This window comes from Thermobia domestica, chromosome 7, assembly GCF_964235325.1.
Source record: "Thermobia domestica chromosome 7, izTheDome1.hap1.1, whole genome shotgun sequence".
Taxonomy (NCBI): domain Eukaryota; kingdom Metazoa; phylum Arthropoda; class Insecta; order Zygentoma; family Lepismatidae; genus Thermobia; species Thermobia domestica.
In genome coordinates, this window is record NC_137460.1 from 259,180,751 (window position 1) to 259,201,052 (window position 20,302).

General features: G+C 38.6%; 1 protein-coding gene across 4 annotated transcripts in view; it reads right to left on the minus strand.

The window, feature by feature from the left end:
• LKRSDH (lysine ketoglutarate reductase/saccharopine dehydrogenase) overlaps positions 1-20,302 on the minus strand; it is a 194,675-nt gene that overhangs the window by 15,687 nt on the left and 158,686 nt on the right. For all 4 annotated transcript variants that reach the window (XM_081766216.1, XM_081766219.1, XM_081766217.1 and 1 more), the window contains one exon: positions 6,289-6,465. In XM_081766216.1, the coding sequence (XP_081622342.1) occupies positions 6,289-6,465 (177 nt within the window). The remainder of the gene's footprint in view (positions 1-6,288; positions 6,466-20,302) is intronic.

The following is a 20,302-nucleotide window of genomic DNA, read 5'->3' on the forward strand; positions in this document are numbered from 1 at the left end:
CAGATCTTTGCATGATCTACCGGAGAAGGGAAATTCGGGGTAAAATAGAGAACTTTCTCTCCAAAAAATCCCTTTTTTGACATTTGCTGCCCTTTGGAGCAACCGTGACCATGGGTACCTGAATATAATCTACCTTGCAAAATACGATGGTCTATAGGTAATGTATGTTCCAAGTTTTATTGCAATATCAATCCTACTTGATAATATCGAATTTCATATATAAATAAGAACGTATAGAACTAAGTTTCTAAACACAGTACTATACACCCTATTATCATGGTTAATACGTCATTCTTTTCAGAATGAAATAAGATTTTAAATGATATCATGCGCATGTGTTTATAATGTACAAAAGAAGAGGATTTTGGAATATATATGAAAATTTCCCTCCAAAAATCCCTTTTTTGAAATTTGGGCACCCCGTAATCGGTACCGGTTACAGATACCTAAATATAAGCTACCTTGAAAAATACTACTTTCTATATATAATGTATGTGCCAAGATCCGCTGCAATATCTAGAAGAATTACGAGAGGAAAAATATTTCTTAATCCTGTTTGACAAGACAAATGAGATACTTTCGCAATATCGAATAAAATAATAGCACTCTTACCCTTCTAGTATACGGTACAAGGTAAATATGATAAACGGAACGAAATATAACTTTTAGCTTTAAAATATATACATGCATATGCATTATTAATACACACATAAGTTAATATTTTATTTGTAATGCTTATTACAAATTTTGGTTACTATATTTTATTATTTTTCATTACTTGCATTATTGCTAATTAACAAGGCCTATTTTGGACGTCCCGCTCGGGAGAGTAATACTCCCGGAGGTACGTTTTTTCGCGCGCTACTCTAGCCAGCTGTTTTACGCGCTATTCTAGTCAGTTCTTTTAAGTTGGTCACAAAATCTATATCATTTAGTACAAGGGGAACAAAACGAGCCTTATACCATGGAGTACAAGGGCAACAAAACGAGCCCTGCGGGGCTTCTAACCCGTTCCTACTAGCCTACTACTACTTATCTGCACAAAAGTAAGTAAATCACATTTTTGAGTATTATTTTCGTATTATTTTAATTTAAAAAGTGTTATAAAAATGTTTAAAAAAAACTCCTCGGGCCGGGTTTGAACTCACGCCAAAAGAGATTTTCGTCAGTAGCATATAGTGCTAGTCCACATTAAAAAAAAAAAACTTCCTGACTTATTTCCTACTACAACCACTTTTCAGGAATACTAGACACGACAGGGACACGAACACAGAAACATCGAGGACAGTTAAAATTCCACGCTTGCTACTACAGAGGGACTCGAACCCCCAATGGGCTTCACCTAACGATCATCAGCCTAACGCCTCAGACCGCTCGGCTACACCCACCGGCTAACTCGGCCACGAGGACCGACAGCAACACTTGTCTGAATTCTGCTATTTGAATGCAACGTGGCAAGACATAGATAACGCCAACCAATCAGAACTGTGTTTTTCGTTGCTACTTCCGGGAGCATTACACTCCTGAGCTAGTCCTTATTTTGGTTCAGAGAATTATTCCCAACTTAGATAGCGCCATTCTATTATCCACTAGCTATGGACCCGCCATGTCCTGGACTGGCAACAATCGGTAGGTGCTTAACAATGCAAAATAATGTATTTTATATTGTAATAACATCACAGACCACCCATCCAAAACACAATCTATCCCTACATTTCTACATATAGTTGGCGCAAGGTTATTCACAGCTGTGAGAAACGAGACAAAGATCACCAGGTTCATGGGGCTTAGAGCTTGGTACTGACATCAAAGCATTCCTTTAACATGTTCCATCTTCACGATAAACGTCAAAACGACAGTAACATTTCTTCCGTTTGTTCTTACAATGTACACTGAGTGCTCACTGAACTGCGAACACTTCTCCACACAAGAAAATGTGGCCAGCAGCCGAGCAGATTATATGACTACCCTGACTGATAGTACTGCAGAGAAAGAACACACTCGAAGTTACATGTTGGCAGACAGCATACTGTTATAATGGAAGCTGGGAAGGATTTATCTGCATTTTAATAGGGCATGATTGTGGGTACCCGAGCAATAGGTGCCCAGAAGTTCAAAACATGGGGCGAGCGTCGCGTCAAATAGCTCGTGACAGTCAAACGAACCGTCAGTATCTGGGAATAAAGTGACCAATATAATGGTGGATACACAACACCCATATCTCACGCAAATATACGGCGCAGACTGACACTCATGAAGTTCCACAGCAGACTACACACTCGTCACCCACTTCTTACGACTCGTCACCGCAGACTTCGTTGCGCTCGGGCATAGGAGCACGCTAATTGAACCATGGATTATTGAAAAAGAATTGTGTTGGTCCGATAAATCACGGTTTGTGCTACTCCTCTCGGACGGGCGTGTCCATGTGTGGCGTCAACAGCACGAAGCTATGTATCCCTCGTGCATGGTGCGTACTGTACAGTCAGGTTGGGGTGGCTGTATGGTTTGGGGATGCTTCTGTTGCCATTGAAATTACTGAAATTACTACTGCCACTGAAATTACTACACTATTGTCAATGTAATATATTATACTGAGTTAAGTTTCATCAACCAAAATGATATGGAAATTCAAGTTTAAAATTAGGAACATTATTTTCTACTTTCTATTATTAATTACGGTAAGTGATATTGACAAAAAGAAACAGTAATATTGCCAGCTCAAAAATGTACAAAACGTTATAAAGAGTCATGTATTTTAAATTGAAGTTTAGTTTTTTAAATAAAACACATTTGGGTTTTTATCAAGGCATATTACATAACTTATTTTATACATTAAAAAAAAAAAATAACTGAAAAATCATGTAGTGATTAAACCTTCCAACGCTCGCCTTGCACTTGAAAACTGCTATTTTGCAGTTAAACTTAACGTAAATTTGTTTGTAGAACTAAAAATCTAAATTGATTATAAGCAAGTAAATAAAATGTTACTTTCTAGTTAAAGATAACAAATCAGAATACCAAAGACATACTACTATATGCCTACGTTTCAAATTATAAACCAGAAACCTTACAGGAAAAAAAAGAACCTACTGCATACTCATTAAGTACTTCTCACTTCCACTGCACAAAATCACTTATCACATACAAACTTCATAAATCTCCCACTGAAACTGACGCATGAAGGTAGACAGTGTCAAAGCTGGGGTACGGCGTGCACCTAGCCGGCCCGACACAGTGACTTTCCTGCACCTGCAGTTAGTTGGTAAGAATTCTCTGGACATCGTTTCTATTCTTATAAACATATTAATACGTATATCATTTTAAAGGTAATAAAACGAGCTAAAGTTTTATTTGAAACATTTTGTTGCAGTATTATCAGGCTTTTAGTAATAATACAAAAAGCTTGAACATTATATCGAAAAATCTACTTTTTCAGCAATTTATTTCAATAGTTCCATACTTACTTTAGCTAAAAACACATAAGGACATAATTTAAAGAATGTAATGTGAGGAAACTAACTTCAAAAAATCATATTAATACGAGCTGGTGTAATCGAGTTATTGACATTTCAATGTAGGTATGCAAATTTGCGTGTTTAGGACCGGTGGGGAAGCAAGAGGGAGGATTGGGGACTTTGCGGAAATACTCCCCTTATGATGCTGTAATAACTGGCAAAGTTTCAGCTTGTTACTAATTAGCTCCGACAACAAAAGCCTATTTTTTCCCGTTATATCCTATCCTATAATGGGGAAGCGTCCCAAGGAAAAAGAAACGTACTTTAGTAGTTAGGTGAAATGATATGGTCATCAATTTCGTGACCTCTTTATGAAATAAAATTACTTCGCGACTTCATTAGTTCCAGCGGAGAAAAGAAGCAGTTACACCGCGATGTGCGAAAAGTTTGTGGCGTTTTGCATCTTATAATACCCTTTAGCAGGGGCGGATCCAGGGAGGGCGAACGGGGCAATCGCCCCCCCCACACACACACAGAAGAAGAAACTTTCTTATTTATATACATAAATAAAACCCATCCCAAAGTTTGGAGCCCTTAAAAGTAGCAGTATCACAACCCACCGCCCCTCCCCCAGAAGTCGGTCCTGGATCCGCCCCTGCCCTTTAGCCGCATATTTATTATTATTCGAAAACTGAAGACAATTATTATTAATGTTCGAAAACTGAAGACGTAGGATAATTGAATGGTTCACCCCCATAAAGGACTAAGCCGTGAGAGAGTCCCGCTCAACATACTGTAGTGGGGAAAGTCGGATAGTATCGGACAGCGTATAGTATCGGACAGTGTATAGTTCACTATTTTCGGAACAGGATGGCGACACTCTTTAGCCACGTGTTAGTAGTTCTTTATGAGGGAAGCGTGGCGCCAACATTCTGAGATAGTACGTTGAAAGGTGTACATCTGGTGCGACGATTTGTAGTTTTTGTGCGGTTTGTGGTTGCACGTACTTAATTTTGTCGGCTAATTACAGAAACAAAGGTATGTGAAATATGAATTTAAGTAGTTGTACATGTTTGTTGTAGTTTTGTATCCTAATTGGCATTATATCATTGCCTACATTGCAAGACAAATTATTTCAGGACTTTTTATTATCATACATGTTGGTCGGGTGGTATCGGACAGGGTGTTGGCGGGCAATATCGGACAGCAATATTCGAGGTTTCAATGCGAAATCTTATAGTTCTAGCCGGGAAAAAATTTTATTCTTCTTTCATGAAGAGACACCACGATTTAAGTTTGAGGTGCGCGGAACCCACAAGTTTGCAGCGGACTATAGGATTCAACAAGGAGCACGTTGGTATACTTTTTTTTGACAAACTCTCTGAACTTATGAATAAATATTCTTTTAAACCATCGAGAATTTTTAATGCTGATGAAACTGGTGTGTCAGTAGTTCATGAAAATCAATTAAAAGTTGTGTCAATAAATGGGAAAAAGCAGGTACGGAAATAACATCTGGAGAAAGAGGCAAAAACGTAACAATTCTTCTGTGCATAAACGCGTCACGTGATCAATTTATCCCTCTATTATTTGTGTTCCCAAGAGTAAGAATGAACAAAGAACTTACGAAAGATGCTCCCGAAGGAAGCCGTATTTGATGCTCAACCAAGCAGTTGGATCAGCAAGGAAGTCTCTGAAATTCGACGGTGAAACAAAGACTGATTGCATAATTTGTGGGGAAAACTTTGATGAGAACTGGATACAGTGTAATTCGTGCAAAAGTTCGGCACATGAAAACTGTGCAAGTCTTAAGAGAGATGCATTTTATTATAAATATGATATTTGCAATACAACATAACAATCTGTAGATTGTAAGGTATGTAAGAAGACATGTAAGGAATCTAAGAAGGTAATAACAGATCTGTCCGATATAACCCGCCAGTTTTTTTATATCTTGAAAAATTAGACTTTCACATTTTTTTCAGTTTCTCTAAATTTTGTAGTAAAAGTAAAATATGGTTTATATAGTGTTATAAAGATATGTATGAGGATTGCACATATGAGGTTTTTATTTAATTTCTGATTATCATAAAGTTGTTACATCACATGTTCCTTAAGTGTCCGATACTACCCGACCTTCCCCTACTTAGGGAATGGCTGAACGAATACACTGAAGATAGTGAGAGAATGGAGAACGACGCTTGTGAATGCTCAAGAAAGATTACATGTAAAGTAAAATAGCGAACGGTTAAAACTGTGAAAATAACTGCATTAGTGGATTTCTAAGCAACTTTCTCCTGAGTTTAATGTGATACGCCCATATTCCAACCTTACAAATTTGTCTTCTGGATGGCGTAGCCAGATGTGCAATACTCAGACCGTGACGCAGACAAGGTTGGACGACGACAAGCCTGGACACTTAATTTTGGTCGCTTCCGACAAGGTTGGACGACGACAAGCTTGGACAACGACAAGCTTGGACACTTTTCAATTTATCCTCTTGCGCCAGACTCGAACGAATTCCTGAGGTGTCCAAGCTTGTCATGGTCGATCCCGACAAGCCTGGACACATCTCATTTTGGGTCGCTGACGACAAGGTTGGCCAACGACAAGCTTGGACACAAAAAGTGTCCAGACTTGTCGTCGTCCAACCTTGGCGCGGTCCCCTCAGACCCATATGTATTCCATAAGATGACCCCTTCAAATTTGGAATGATTGCACATTTTGAATAGTCTATTATTATTATTATTATTATTATTATTATTATTATTATTATTATTATTATTATTATTATTATGTTCCATTGTAGTACTTGAATGTAATGACTTACCGTCAAGAAGCATTTTCGTTGCAATAGCTACCGGATACCCAACTGTCTTGGCCATTGCTGAATATCCACAAGGCTCTCCATAGGCAACAAGGTTTATACTTCTGAATTCACGCTTATTATCAGGCCACAAGATACCTAACTCATGTCTCATGATCACCAAATCTCTCTCATGTCGCTCTGTAACAGAAAGAAAGAGGTTTTATGAGGAAAAGACATCAACATTTAATGATTAAGCCAAGCGTTTACAGTATTTATAAATAACCAGTCTTACTTTCATACCTATTTGAATCTTCAAACTTTTTTTTTAATCCGACATTAATAAAAAAAAAAAATTACATATCATCATGCTATATTTTGTCATGTGAGTTAGATAAATGCGAAATCTTCTTTAAATAGTGCTAAATTTCGCGTTGAATACGGTTTTATGGTCATGTTCCCATTTGAAACACTTCTATCTTTAACGTGCTTTTTTCACTGTGCATATGTACAGTATCTCTACCTTAGAGGTAAAAGGTCAGTTTAAAAAAAAAGATTTTAATGGTCTACGAATAATTGTATATGCTGTTTATGTGGTATGAAGCAAGGATGTTATAAAATAGAGGATCTGCCCATATGTATCTTCATCCTATTAAATCAATGAAGCCAAAAAAACAATCGAGCATCGGCAAGTCTGATTGGCTACTCTCGCTTTTGCCATCGTCTGATTGGCTACTTTCGTTTCCGCCATGATTGTTGGCTCAAAACATTGCGATCTTATTGGGCGGAGTGGGCAGAGTAGGGGTGGCGAAACTGTGACGTACGGATTCCAGATTTTGTTGTAAGGGCACATCCTCTATTTTATAAGATCCTTGGTGTGAAGCGTCAACAAGACAAAACAAGATATATATAGGCGGCAGACAAAAAATCTAAAAACACTTCATACAGGACACGTAAGTTTAGCCCTCCACTGTACAACACGTGTTGCGGTTGCCGATCGTTTTTTGGTTTCAATCACATGTGGACCTTCCTCTTCCGTGAGCAGTAACCATTTCACCTGTGAGTGTCGTGGTGTGAAAGTGGTGCGGTAAGATGAGCGACCTGACAGACTTCCAAAGAGGCATGATCGTTGGGGCCCGTCTGGTTGGAGCTTCAGTGGCAACAGTGGCGAACATTGTGCTGATATCGAAAGGCAATGTCACAAGGGAATACACAATTCATGGGCAAACGACGTCTGCAAAGCACAACAGTGGTCGAAAGACAATCCTGTCAGATAGGGACCGAAGAGCATTAAAACGGATTTTAGCAGCTAGAAAGAAGAAGACTGCAATGAAAATTACGTCTGAACTCAATTCCGGCCTACAGAACCTGGTTTCATCGAAAACAGTACGACGGGAACTTCATTAAATGAAAATTCATGGTAGGGCCGCTATCGCCAAACCTCTGGTCACAGAAGTAAATGCGAAGAGACGTATCCAGTGGTGCAAGAACCACAAGGCGTGGACTCATGAGCAGTGGAAACACGTAATGTGGTCCGATGAATCGACCTTCACCTTGTTTCTAACAACCGGTCGTGTTTATGTATGGAGAACACCGTCGCAGGCCTATGATACAGACTATCTGCTCCCAACTGTAAAGCATGTGGGTGGTTCTGTTACAGTATGAGGAGTTATATCGATGTTTTCTGCAGGTTCCATCATAGCCCTGAATGGAATGATGAATGCTAAGGCGTATGAAGTCATTTTGGGGGACCAGGTTATACCCACGGCCCAAATATTGTTCCCTGATGGTGATGGCATCTACCAAGATGATTTGGCACCCTGTCACGCAGCAAAAACGGTGAAATCATGGTTTGAGGAGCATGACCTGGAGTTATCATATTTACCCTGGGTCCGACAATCACCAGATCTGAACATCATTGAGCCATTGTGGTCTGAGTTAGAAATACGTGTTCGGTCTCATTACCCTCCACCAGCATGCCTTAATGAACTGGAGCATGTTTTGGAGGAACATTGGTACAAAATTCCACACATCACGATTCAGGAGCTGTATACGTCCATTTCACATCGGATTCAAGCTGTTTTGGACGCAAAAGAAGGCCCCACACCATACTAGGTATGATATTTACACTTTTGCAAACGTTTTAGATTTTTTGCCCAACCCCTGTATATAGATAGATAGATAGATAGATGTTATTTCTGTATCTTCGTAAGTATGTTTGCATTTTTGTCTTTTAGATACGAGGTGTAATCAAAAAATACGATGAATAATTTTATTAGAAACAAAGTATTAAGTTTACATGGAATTCGATTTATTTTCCTTCAAAATACTGTCTTGGACTAGCAATGCACTTATTCCAACGTTGAAAGCATTTCTGGAAGGCTTCTTTTGGAAAGGCGTTCAGCTGCTTGATGCCAGGAATGGTGTCAAAATGATTTCCTTTCAACACAAGTTTAATTTTTGGGAAGACACAGAAGTCACAGAGAGCACAGCGAATGTGGACAAGCAGGAACATTTTTTCGGCCAAAAACTTGCAGATCAAAAGCAAGGTGTCTCACGGCGTATTTTCGTGGTGAAGAAAGAGGCAATTTGACCATTTAGTCGGTGGTTAAAATGCTTTTCACGGACCCATACGAGATGTTTAATTCTTCAGGAAGCTCTCGAATAGTCATTCGCCTGTTTGAACAAATTATTTGTGTCACTTTTTACACGTTTTCGTCTGTTTTTGACGTATCGATCGTTGCTCGTTTTCGACCGACACGTTGGCGCTTTTGAATCGCTCATGCTACTTGTGAACAGTCTTCAATGCAACCACTTTATCGCCATACACTGATTTTGACCTTTCGTTGGCACTTCTTTGCAGCTTAGAACAAAACTTAATGATGACGCGCGACAGACACTCTTAACACGTCCTTACTCTTCTGCATCCGGAAGCCAACTAACATGTCACAACTCGTTCAAACTCAACACTGACTGTACCAAAGGTTTAGGCTACCCGTCTTATTGTCCGTTTACTATAGCTTGATGCTGTGTTTTGACACAAAACCTGGCTAGCGAATCTTAGCAGTCATTCTCCTTCTTTCCCTTTATCGCACTGGTAACAGTGGCACTAACTCATCAATTTTAAGCACTAGTAGGGTTTGGTATTTGCAAGTTGCGTAAATTTCGAAACAGTTTACTTCTTCTCTAATCAGGGCCGTAACTTATGGGAGAAAGGGAGGTGCAACTGCCCCCCAGGGAGGTTCCCCGCCGTTCGAAGGGGGCCCATTTTGAGACAAAATATTCTTAATCCATATACGATACGAACATGAAATTATAAATGAAGCATCAAACAGGTTCACTACATTGCATAAACAAAGCAGCACATAAAAGGTAAATAAAACAAAAATAAGTCGTGGGTCCATTTCAGTAAAAAATGTCTACTATTAGGGGCCCTAGAAATAACGTTTATTCGTATGGCTTTGAGATTTGTCAATATTGTCCCCTTAATTAATGTCATATATGGAACGGGTTCGGGGGCGTAAGTAACGGGCCCGCAAACCTTATTGTGAGGGAGGACCCATAAAGAGTAAGAGAACGATAAAAAAGGGGGCCCAAGAATTAGAAAAACAACTTTTTCTAGGAGGCCCAAATACACGTATTAATGCTTGCCCCCTCCCCCCCAGAAAAAACTCTAAGTTACGGCGCAGTCTCTAATGTGAATTTATTGGTACAGTTCTGCTAATAGTTAACTATATCAGGTTGGTCTCTTTAAACCTTGGGCCGTGGAGAGAAACACAATCTTACACGAGGATAGTATTCAGATTTTAAAAAGGTGGGGAAAAGAGAGCGAGGATGAGAAAGATGAGAAGAAAGAAAGAAACGGAATGAAAGAAGCACTTGTAGATTTACTTCACAACGAATTTAAGGAGCAATAAAACGAAAAAAAAAAAAGGATATCGGAACGCACCACCACAAAATTTGCGAAAGTGTTGGCAACATAATATTCTGGCGGAATATATCTCCCCTCCCGCCAATTCTGGAGCGTCAGCGTTTGGCCCAATTCTGGCCTTACAGAAGCTACCATCTATACTAAACGCAATGTTAACTTGAGAGCCGAATCACAAGCGCATTAGTACATGTTGCCGCGCGAACCTTTTCGCAGGGAAGCTTTTCTATGTGTGTGTGTATGTGAGTTTTGGTTGGGTTCTCATTCGCCAGGGTTTCAGCTGGCGCTGCTCTGGGTCTCAGCTGATATGTGCGGAGCGGTAATTTCTCGTCCTTTTCCTGCCGCTACGAAAAATGTTTCTTGGTCTATTTGTTTTAAGACACGACAATAGTAATAAATGTATTGGAAATTCGCACGTGGTGATGTATTTGCAATCCTCACAATTAAAACTCGACAGAATGAAAACTATTTTGATTATTCATTTCAATTGATTAAGGTAAGAAAGGAAAAGAAATTAAGTTATTCTCATATATCTACATGGAAAAGGTCAATCATAAACAGAAACACACAAGCAGCCACCCTCCCACATAATAAATTAAAAATAAGATTTTTTCCCCTCAAAGCACAGCAACTCTACGTTAGCAATGCGTAAACCAGCTGCGAACCGGCAACAATCGTATCAACAATTTCTTCAACAGTTTTGTCTGCATATTTTTCTCTTAGTCGAGCGTACACATTGATGACAATTTATTTTGCTTGACTTTAAAGAGGTTTCCCTTCCTCGTGTTTGCGATAATACTGAGATGATGATAATTCGGATTCATCCATGATTTCAATTTCGCGCTTAACACTCTCCATGATTTCAGTTTCACTGCACCCACGTACCCACACTAACGCACGCGCGAAGACGATATTTGGCAGAGCAGTGTTACTCTCTGCACAAAAATTGCAGAAGTTACATGTGAATCCCGTTCTTTCTTTTGTTTCATTTATCAGCAGGCATAGAAGTTTCTTACGGGTAGCAACTCTATTTAATATATATATCATATAAAAATATTAAACCATTTCCTATCCATTGTGGACGATTTCTAACATTGATCAATTAACTAATTTTACTGGTCTTCTGTTTTTGATATAAGATTTTTCAAGTTTATAATCTTGCAACACTTGCAAGGGACTCGCATCTTAGCTACCGGCTTTTCACTATTTTCTTTCCTTCTCTCTTTCCGATTCTGAGTCGTGACGTCATTTTCACAACCCGTTACTAATAAATTTAGTACCTTTTATTTTAAATATTGTTTCTGTATTGACATTGTTATATACTTGAACTCAATTAGCTCTTTGAATTGATCTCGTAAGTAATGTTTTACGTGTGTAACGTGAAGAACTATGTATCATGCGCGGAGTCGCCCGAATTGAAGTTGCGTATCTCGGCTATCAGGATAAGGTCGCGGCGAGTATAGGGGTGAGAAGCAAGGTTTTGACGGTCGCAGTATAATTGTTGTTTGTAAACAATCTTCCATCCTAGAGTGAACGGACAATACAGGACTAGCTCGGGAGAGTAATGCTCCCGGAAGTAGAAACGAGAAACACAGTTCTGATTGGTTGGCGTTATCCACTTCTTGCCACGTTGCATTAAAATAGCAGAAATCAAACGCTTGCTGCTGTCGGCCTTCGTGGTCGAGTGGGTTAGCGCTATATGCTAGTAATAAAATTCTCTTTTGGCGTGAGTTCAAACCCGGCCCGAGGAAAGTTTTTTAAAACATTCTTTTACGTTTTTATAACACTTATTAAATTAAAATAATATGAAAATAATACTTAAAAAAGTGATTTATTTACTTTTGTGCAGATAAGTAGTTGTAGTACTTATGCCCTTGTACTCCATGATATAGGGCTCGTTTTGTTCCCCTTGTACTTCATGATATAAATTTTGTGACCAACTTAAAACAACTGGCTAGGATAGCGCGTAAAACAGCTGGCTAGAGTAGCGCGCGGAAAAAACCGAGTGGCTCGTGACAATACTAGCAGAAATGGATAGAACATCGATAGATGGCACTGTGCAACTACGTTCACCGTACTTTTTGATCACACCTTATAATTCAACTTAAACTTATAAATTTAACTTCAAATCAATAGATAAACGATTCAGCTTTATCTCTTGTACAAAATTATAAAGGAAGTACATCTTTATGCTTGCACACATGTTCATTGTCATTCACTAAGCTTCAGTTAGCAGGCACTGCAATCTTAGTACAGAAATTTCGACTGAATTATGTACTGGAACTAGGAAACTTACTCAATGCAACTACTAGCAGAACAAAATCCTGTGCAAAGTATGGAATTGAAAATAAAATGTACTCAATTCAAGACGATAGAGGCTAACTTCAGTCAAGGCCGGCCCTAGGCAATTTCCCGCCCATTCCCTGTCTCCAGAAAGAATAAGTCTTAAAAGCCACGATTTTAAGTATGCTCCCCTATCATGAACAATAAAGTGGAGGGAGAGAGGACACGCACTCAGAAAGGCCGAAACACTACAAATACAACAGGGGCGTCATTTAGGGGGACAGGAGGGTGCAACTGCCCCTCAAAGAGTTTGAGGAATACATATACTTTAATCGATTTATATGCTTTAATCAATTGTCTACTAATATACTAGTACAAAACGTGTAGGTCTTATGTCGGTGGTACTCTTGCCCTCCTCAAGTGAAGTCTGAAATGACGCCTCTGAAATACAATCTCGTTGTCTCTCTTTTTTATTTTATTTTTTTTTTTAAATAATCTATTATGTTAGTGAAAGATTAAGCAAACACGTTTGCAGAGGAAAGACGGTAATCCTTTTTATAGAATTCAATATCGAGCTTCAGTCTCAGTACATTAGCTTGCAATTACAGTGCAACTAGCTCTTTTATCTTTATTTCTTGATTTTCCTTCTATATGTGTTAAAAAATAAAAACATACGGGACATGTATAAGGGAATCAACGAATTTAAGAAAGGCTATCAACCTCGTGCTTATATATTAAAGAAATCTGACGGTACAGTTCTCACTGACACGGATAGCATCTTAAATAGATGGAAAGATTTCTTTGACGATTTGCTTAACACGCAACCAAAAACTAGTGTTCGTGGAGAAAAGGAGATACACACCGCAGAACGCTATATTCCAGAACCCAACCGAATAGAAGTAGAAACCGCTATAAAGAAATTAAAGAAACACAAATCTCCGGGTGTAGATGAAATTCCGGCTGAGTTAATTTTAGCTGGAGGCGAAAAATTGTGGAACAAGATACACAAACTCATTCTCCTTATCTGGAACAAGGAAGAATTGTCACAAGAGTGGAAAGAATCAATCATTGTTCCAATCCACAAGAAAGGCGACAAAACTGACTGTAATAATTATCGAGGCATTTCTCTTCTGTCAACATCCTATAAAATCCTTTCAAATATTCTGTTAGCAAGACTGACCCCATATGCAGATGAAATTATTGGAGATTATCAGTGCGGATTTAGACGAAATCGATCAACTATCGACCAAATATTTACCATTCGCCAAATACTCGAAAAAAAGTGGGAATACAATACCCCGGTACATCAACTATTTATTGATTTTAGAAAGGCGTACGACTCGGTTAGGAGAGAAACATTATACAACGTTCTTGCAGAACTTGGAATACCGAGAAAGCTAATTAGATTAATTAAGATATGTTTAAATGAATCCCAAAGTAAAGTCCGGGTAGGAAATTTTTTGTCCACGAGCTTTCACGTCGAAAATGGCCTGAAACAAGGAGATGCGTTGTCGCCATTATTATTTAACTTCGTTTTGGAATACGCTATAAGGAAAATCAAAGATAGCAACCAGGGCTTACAGTTGAACGGTATTCACCAGGTTATGGCATATGCTGATGATGTAAATTTAATAGGAGATGATAGGAGAACAATAGAAAGAAATGCAGAGATCTTATTAAACGCTTGCAGGGACATGGGTTTAGAAGTAAATGCAGAGAAAACTAAATACATGGAAGTGCGTCGGGACCGGAATACAGCAAATTATGGATGCGTTAAAATACTAAATAATACTTTTGATAAAGTGGATACTTTCAAATATCTAGGATCAATATTAACAGAGGAAAATCATATTCACGGAGAAATTAAATGTCGACTAAAAGCAGGGAATTCGTGTTACTATTCGGTTCAAAATCTCTTGTCGTCGCGAATTCTGTCGAGGAATTTGAAACTTAAAATATACAAAACGATAATCATGCCTGTTGTTCTGTATGGCTGCGAAACATGGTCACTTACTCTGAGGGAAGAACATAGACTGAAAGTATTTGAGAACAAGATCCTGAGACGAATATTCGGGCCCAAGAGGAACGGGAATGGGGAATGGCGGAAACTTCATAACGAGGAACTACATAATTTATATGGTTTACCCAACATTGTTAGGGTCGTCAAGTCTAGGAGGCTTAGATGGGCCGGTCATGTAGCTAGAATGGAAGAAAGTAGAGACGCTTTCAAAGTTTTGATTGGAAGACCAATCGGAAAACGACCATTAGGAAGACCTAGGCGCAGATGGGAGGACAATATTAAGATGGATCTCGCAGAGATTGGAATACAGAGTAGAAACTGGATGCAGTTAGCTAAGGATAGAAGTCAGTGGAGAGCTTTTGTGAACGCGGCATTGAACCTCCGGGTTCCATAGGCCATAGAGTTAGTTAGTTAGTTATGTGTTAAAAAAAAGAAAAAAAAAACTTGTTTCCGCCTTCAACAATAAGGAACTTGTTTGTGACAAAGACAAACCTAGTTTCCGTATCAAAATTGTGATAAATAACTAAATGGAACAGGTGTTCGCTACTTTTCGAGAATTGAGTTCTTGTATTTGACAACAATCAAACAATTCATGCTGGGATTTGTTTATAACCATTTGCTTAAGCACTGTCCATGTGACCCTAAAACTAATGCGACCTAATCATGATTTATGAAAGTAGTATTCAAATAGGTCAGCTTAGTAAATTTAACTACCATCATCATGAAAACCGTTTCTAACAAGAAATATTTATTTTAAATAATATAGTTATGACAAATTTCGCCGTCCCGTGCAAATGCACATGTTGCACATATGGTAGACCCCGGTCCTGACTTCAGTGATTCTCTAGCTACTAGAAGCAGTCACGCTATCAATAATATGATCAAGTAAGATGCCAACTTCTAGCACAGAAAAGAAGAAACAGTTTGACTTGGTATTTTGTGTTCTACAAGAATTAGAGAGGGGTAGATATTGAACCTGCAGACTCCCTAATGCGGGAGGGTACCAAACACGGACAGGATTTGCAAAAAAAAAAAAAAAAAAAAAAAAAAAAAAAAAGTAGCTTACAAAAACGATCCATGAGCTTCCAGTCTCTTCATTATCATATTAATTTGTTTGAAGTCATTTAATGTGAAGTACTTATTTGAGAACTGTCTATTAAGGTCTATTAAGGATAATGTTTTAAGCTGAAGCAGAATTGTTATACGTATAGAAATTTTCTACCTTCTTGCGTACCCAAAGATGTTGTCAACACTGGTCGTCTGCTTGGAAAAACGACTTCTGTGTTAATACTGAATAAATAATACTCTTTACGGGTTGTTTCACAAATTTGTAGTTCCTACTCAGAATGATAATTGACGACCAGCGGATCTAGAAGGTAACAACTGGGGAGGCAGCCAGAACCGAGACTGTGATAAATATATCATGAACTTCCAAAAATATATAAATAATAGCTTCAATTATGTTTGCCTCTCAAAAAACTGGAGGGGTGGCTCTTGGGCTAGATCCGCCACTGTGACGGAAGTTAATGAGCGCTTTCGCTAAAATGCTTCATCGGTTAGGAAGGAAGAGAAGTAGAGAAAAAAAAAAGATAATTAAAAATCAGAGAAAACACTAAGAAGCACACAAATAGGTACCGGTAATATCCGCATTAACGATCACCGATACCCCTGCAACGACTTAAATTCCCCAATCTGTCTGTCGCAGAACACACAACAATGCGACTGTCTTCGATGTATCTTTTATTACTTACCCTTCCGTAAATTCTTCCACGCTTCTCAAAAAGAACTTAAAAGACACATTATTAACCTAGCTGCAAACCGTCCCCTGGTCTTATTAGTTTATAACGCCCTGCCTCATAACATTCACTCCGTTCAGAGTACCTTACTTTTTCTTTCACCTCTCTCATTTATTATTATTTGCTAATTTCTTCATCAATTTACATTTTGAATTCTTATTTCTTCGTACTATGCAAAATGTTTTCCTGTTTATTCATTATTCTTTGCTCTCTTGTATTCCTATTGATCTTTTAATACCAGTTAGTTTCATCTTCCGTCACTAAACTCCATCTGCTTACAGCCCGATAACACTATCATTGGCTATACGCTTCTTTCGCGTGGCTGATCTAGGTTCAAATCCCGTACGATCTCAGGCACTGGCGGATCCACGGAGGGGGCAACCGCTCCCCCGCACAAAGTTACTTTTTTCTCTTACTTCTAGCATTTATCGTTGGAAAATGCAAATATGGTCTTTTCCTGACCGGTCCAATCTGTGTGACAAGCCTAGCAGAGTCTAATCAAAATGTATAGTTCTTAATAGTACCTAATACAGACATATTTGAATTGTGAATACTTCTGTTCCTAGTTCCTTGAGGCGGTCACCACAAGCCTCAAAGGAGCGAGAATATGATTCATTCATTGGACGAACAACTGTAGAAAGGACGGTAAAACGGCTCAGTCTTTGAACTAAAAACGTATATTTTAAAATTGTGTCCTAGAAAAAGGATATGGGAATGGAATTCGGGGCCCGAAACTTCAATTACCTTTACCTTGAATAAAAAGAAATATAGAATCTTCAGCGCTCCTTACCAATAAGCTCTCTGAATCTGAGACTTTCCGGTTGGTTGATTGATTGATATGTATTTACGTCTTTTGTCAAAACAGATGCTTTACAGAACGAGAACTAAAGTTTAAAGTTGGATCTGAACCACTGTAGTACATTCGATGCTCACTCACCGGGAATCAAACCACAGAACCTCATGCATCAAAGATCAAAGGTACGTTCGCTAGCTACTAGATCAACAAAGAGAGCCGTGACTTTTGAGGTTCAACACAGAAACATTAGGGAGGGATTCATTGTAGCTTTTACTGGCGTTTCATCTTTTCTTGGGAAATAACACAAGCTGTTATTGTAATTCATATATAAAGACAAAGTCCTGAATGAATAATTAATCTTCGCACAGGCCAAACCGCTTAAGCTACAAACTTGAAATTCGAGTACTAAATAAGATTTGTGACGTAGGATACCACTAAGGAAGGATTTTTTTAATTCGACAGGAAGGGGGAGTGGGGTGGAAATTATTTTAATAAGATGGCTATCTCTCCGAATCCCTTAAGTTTAGAAACTTGAAATTTGGCATTTGAATCTTTCATTTAAAATAATTTGATACGCGTTTCAATGTTTTTTGATACTTAAGTAAAATGAGGAAAAACGAGGTGGAAAGAAAAAGGGGCGGGGATTGCAATTGTTATAATAAGATATCAATATCTTCAGAATCTTTGAAGGTTAGAAACATGGAATGTGGTATATGCAATTTTCATTTAAATTAATTCAATAAGTATTTCAGCGTTTTTGATATTTTACCGAGGAGGAAAGAAAGGGGTTATTATTATTATTATTATTATTAATAATATTATTATTAGATGCCCATATCTCGGGATCCCTTACGGTTAGAAACGAAGGTTGGTAGTTTGATTTTTCATTTTAAATAATTAAACATGTATTTGAGCGTTTTTTTTTTTTTTTTCATTTAACGTAGAAGGGAAGGACAAGGGGTGAAGGTGGTTCACTAAAATGCCTTCGAGCTGTTTAAATTTCGTGACAGAGTTTTAGTTCAATCCAACTCTACATGAAAGATACAGAAGGAAGAACGCGAAATATTGTGCCGCAGTAGCACATAGGAACATTTGCTATATTGTGCGAAGTCGTATGCCGAGCAAATTGGGGTTTGGAGGCGAAGGCTAGTATAATTTTACTGTTGTTGTAAGCATAACTATAATTATACTGTTTCTAAAAGTTGCATTTAAGAAATTACCTAATAGAGCTAATTTCCAACCTCCTGTTCCTAGTCTGGTTTAATGATTTTTGATTTACATACTCAGAAGGGCGTGTTGGCTCAGTGGTAGAACGTTCACCTCCGGTACTTGGAGTCCCTGGTTCGATCCCTGCTCGCACCGTGTGGACTTTGTGGTGGACAAACACCGTGCTCGTGGGTTTTCTCGGAGCTCTCCCGTTTTCTCCCACTTTCTTCATTCCATCATTTTATTCATTTCTCATCATCACCGTCTCCTTTCGCCTAACCGGCATACATAATCGTGGGACGTAAAACTCGAAGATTTCATTTCATTTTTTTCTTTACACACTCAATTATACCACTGCAAAAGCGGTGTATTCGGACAAAATACCCTATACGGTGCTCATGGTACCGGATTCGATTCCTGGTCGGGGTATATTTGAACAAAAAAAGGTGGTTCGTATTCCACTATAATCAGTAAGTGCACGTCCGCCATGTCATTACCGTGGAACGTTAAGCTCAAGCAACAAACCAAAATACCCTATGCATACACTTTTATAACAGTGTCCTACATGTGTCTTCTCGCACTCTCCTGTTTAAGTGAAAAACAGCAATTAAATTCCTGATACATTCATCTTTTAATGCATCAATTGAGTACATTTGGGAGCTTTTCTTGAGATATAAACAATTCCATGGACACATAACGTCAAGGTTTATCAATGACACCCAACGACTCGTGAGTCCTGGGTTCTATACCAATTATAGAAATGTTTTCTTCACCTTTGATACATCAGACGATTTTGGTATGATTTATGGAGCCGCAATCGTACATTTATGAAAGTGTAACTATGGTGACAAACTGAAGTCATGGTGAGATGTTGAGTTTCGCAAAACGAAACGTAACAAAAATCCAACAACATTTTGTCCTCTGGAAATGTTCTTCGCATAGCACCATAGTTCAAAGATTATATCCCTCTCAGAGAGGACGCTAAAAAAATAGCATGGGTAGGGATCGACGACAGGAACACATCCTCACATTCTATTGGATAGTGAAATCGATAGATTCAGATCAAGCTTCATGTTTTCCTGCGATCACTTTAGTGCAACAAAGAGAAGCTATATTTATCTACACAGAGGAGAAATGGCAGGAGTTTACTGGCAGAACAGATGACAAGATAACTTTTAACCATGTGACCCTACTCAGTTACTCTGTTACGTCAACAGCAATAAAATATTTTTTGCGTGGACTGTAATTTTGACATATTTCAAATTCAACCCGTTATATATTAATTAACGGTGGTTCTGTTAATGTGTGTGTGTGATGAGCAAGAAACTGAAGAACGGGACTATTGTAGTCACTTTTGGTGAAGCGACCGAGACTGGAAGAGGCAATACAAACATGCGAAAATCCAGTGATGAGAAATTCATACAACTCGGGGAATATTGGCACATCAAAACAGGATGTGGGTATGCCTTTCAATTCTTTCTAAATACATGGTTTACTTATCATGCTTTGGCTAAAACAATAGACTCTAATCAAATCGAAAGAAGGGAGCGCTTTACAGACTTGTATCACAGACCCACCATGACACCCCTCCCAAATATCAACAAAATATGAAGAAAGCTTGTCCCTTTTAGCTCCGATGCTATACGAGACGTGCATTTACAGCTTTAGGTGGAATCCGAATCACTGTAATGCTCTCAGGGAACAAACGATAATGCCACTAGTAGAAAGTGCCTAGTCTTGAATAAATTTCTAATTGCTCTTTTTGAGTTGAGTTGATTTTGAGTTTAACGTCCCGTTCAGCAGCGAGGCTATATTAGACGTGGACCTACTGATTAACGTGGAATCCGAACCACATGAGCTCCCGCCGGGAATCGAACCCGGGTCTCCCGCGCCAAATTGCTCTTTTTATATTAATTTGAGGACCCTGAATCCAATTGGATTATTTTGAAGCATATTCGTCCATGGAGTCACGAGAACCACTACCTCACAATTTGAATATAAATACATAT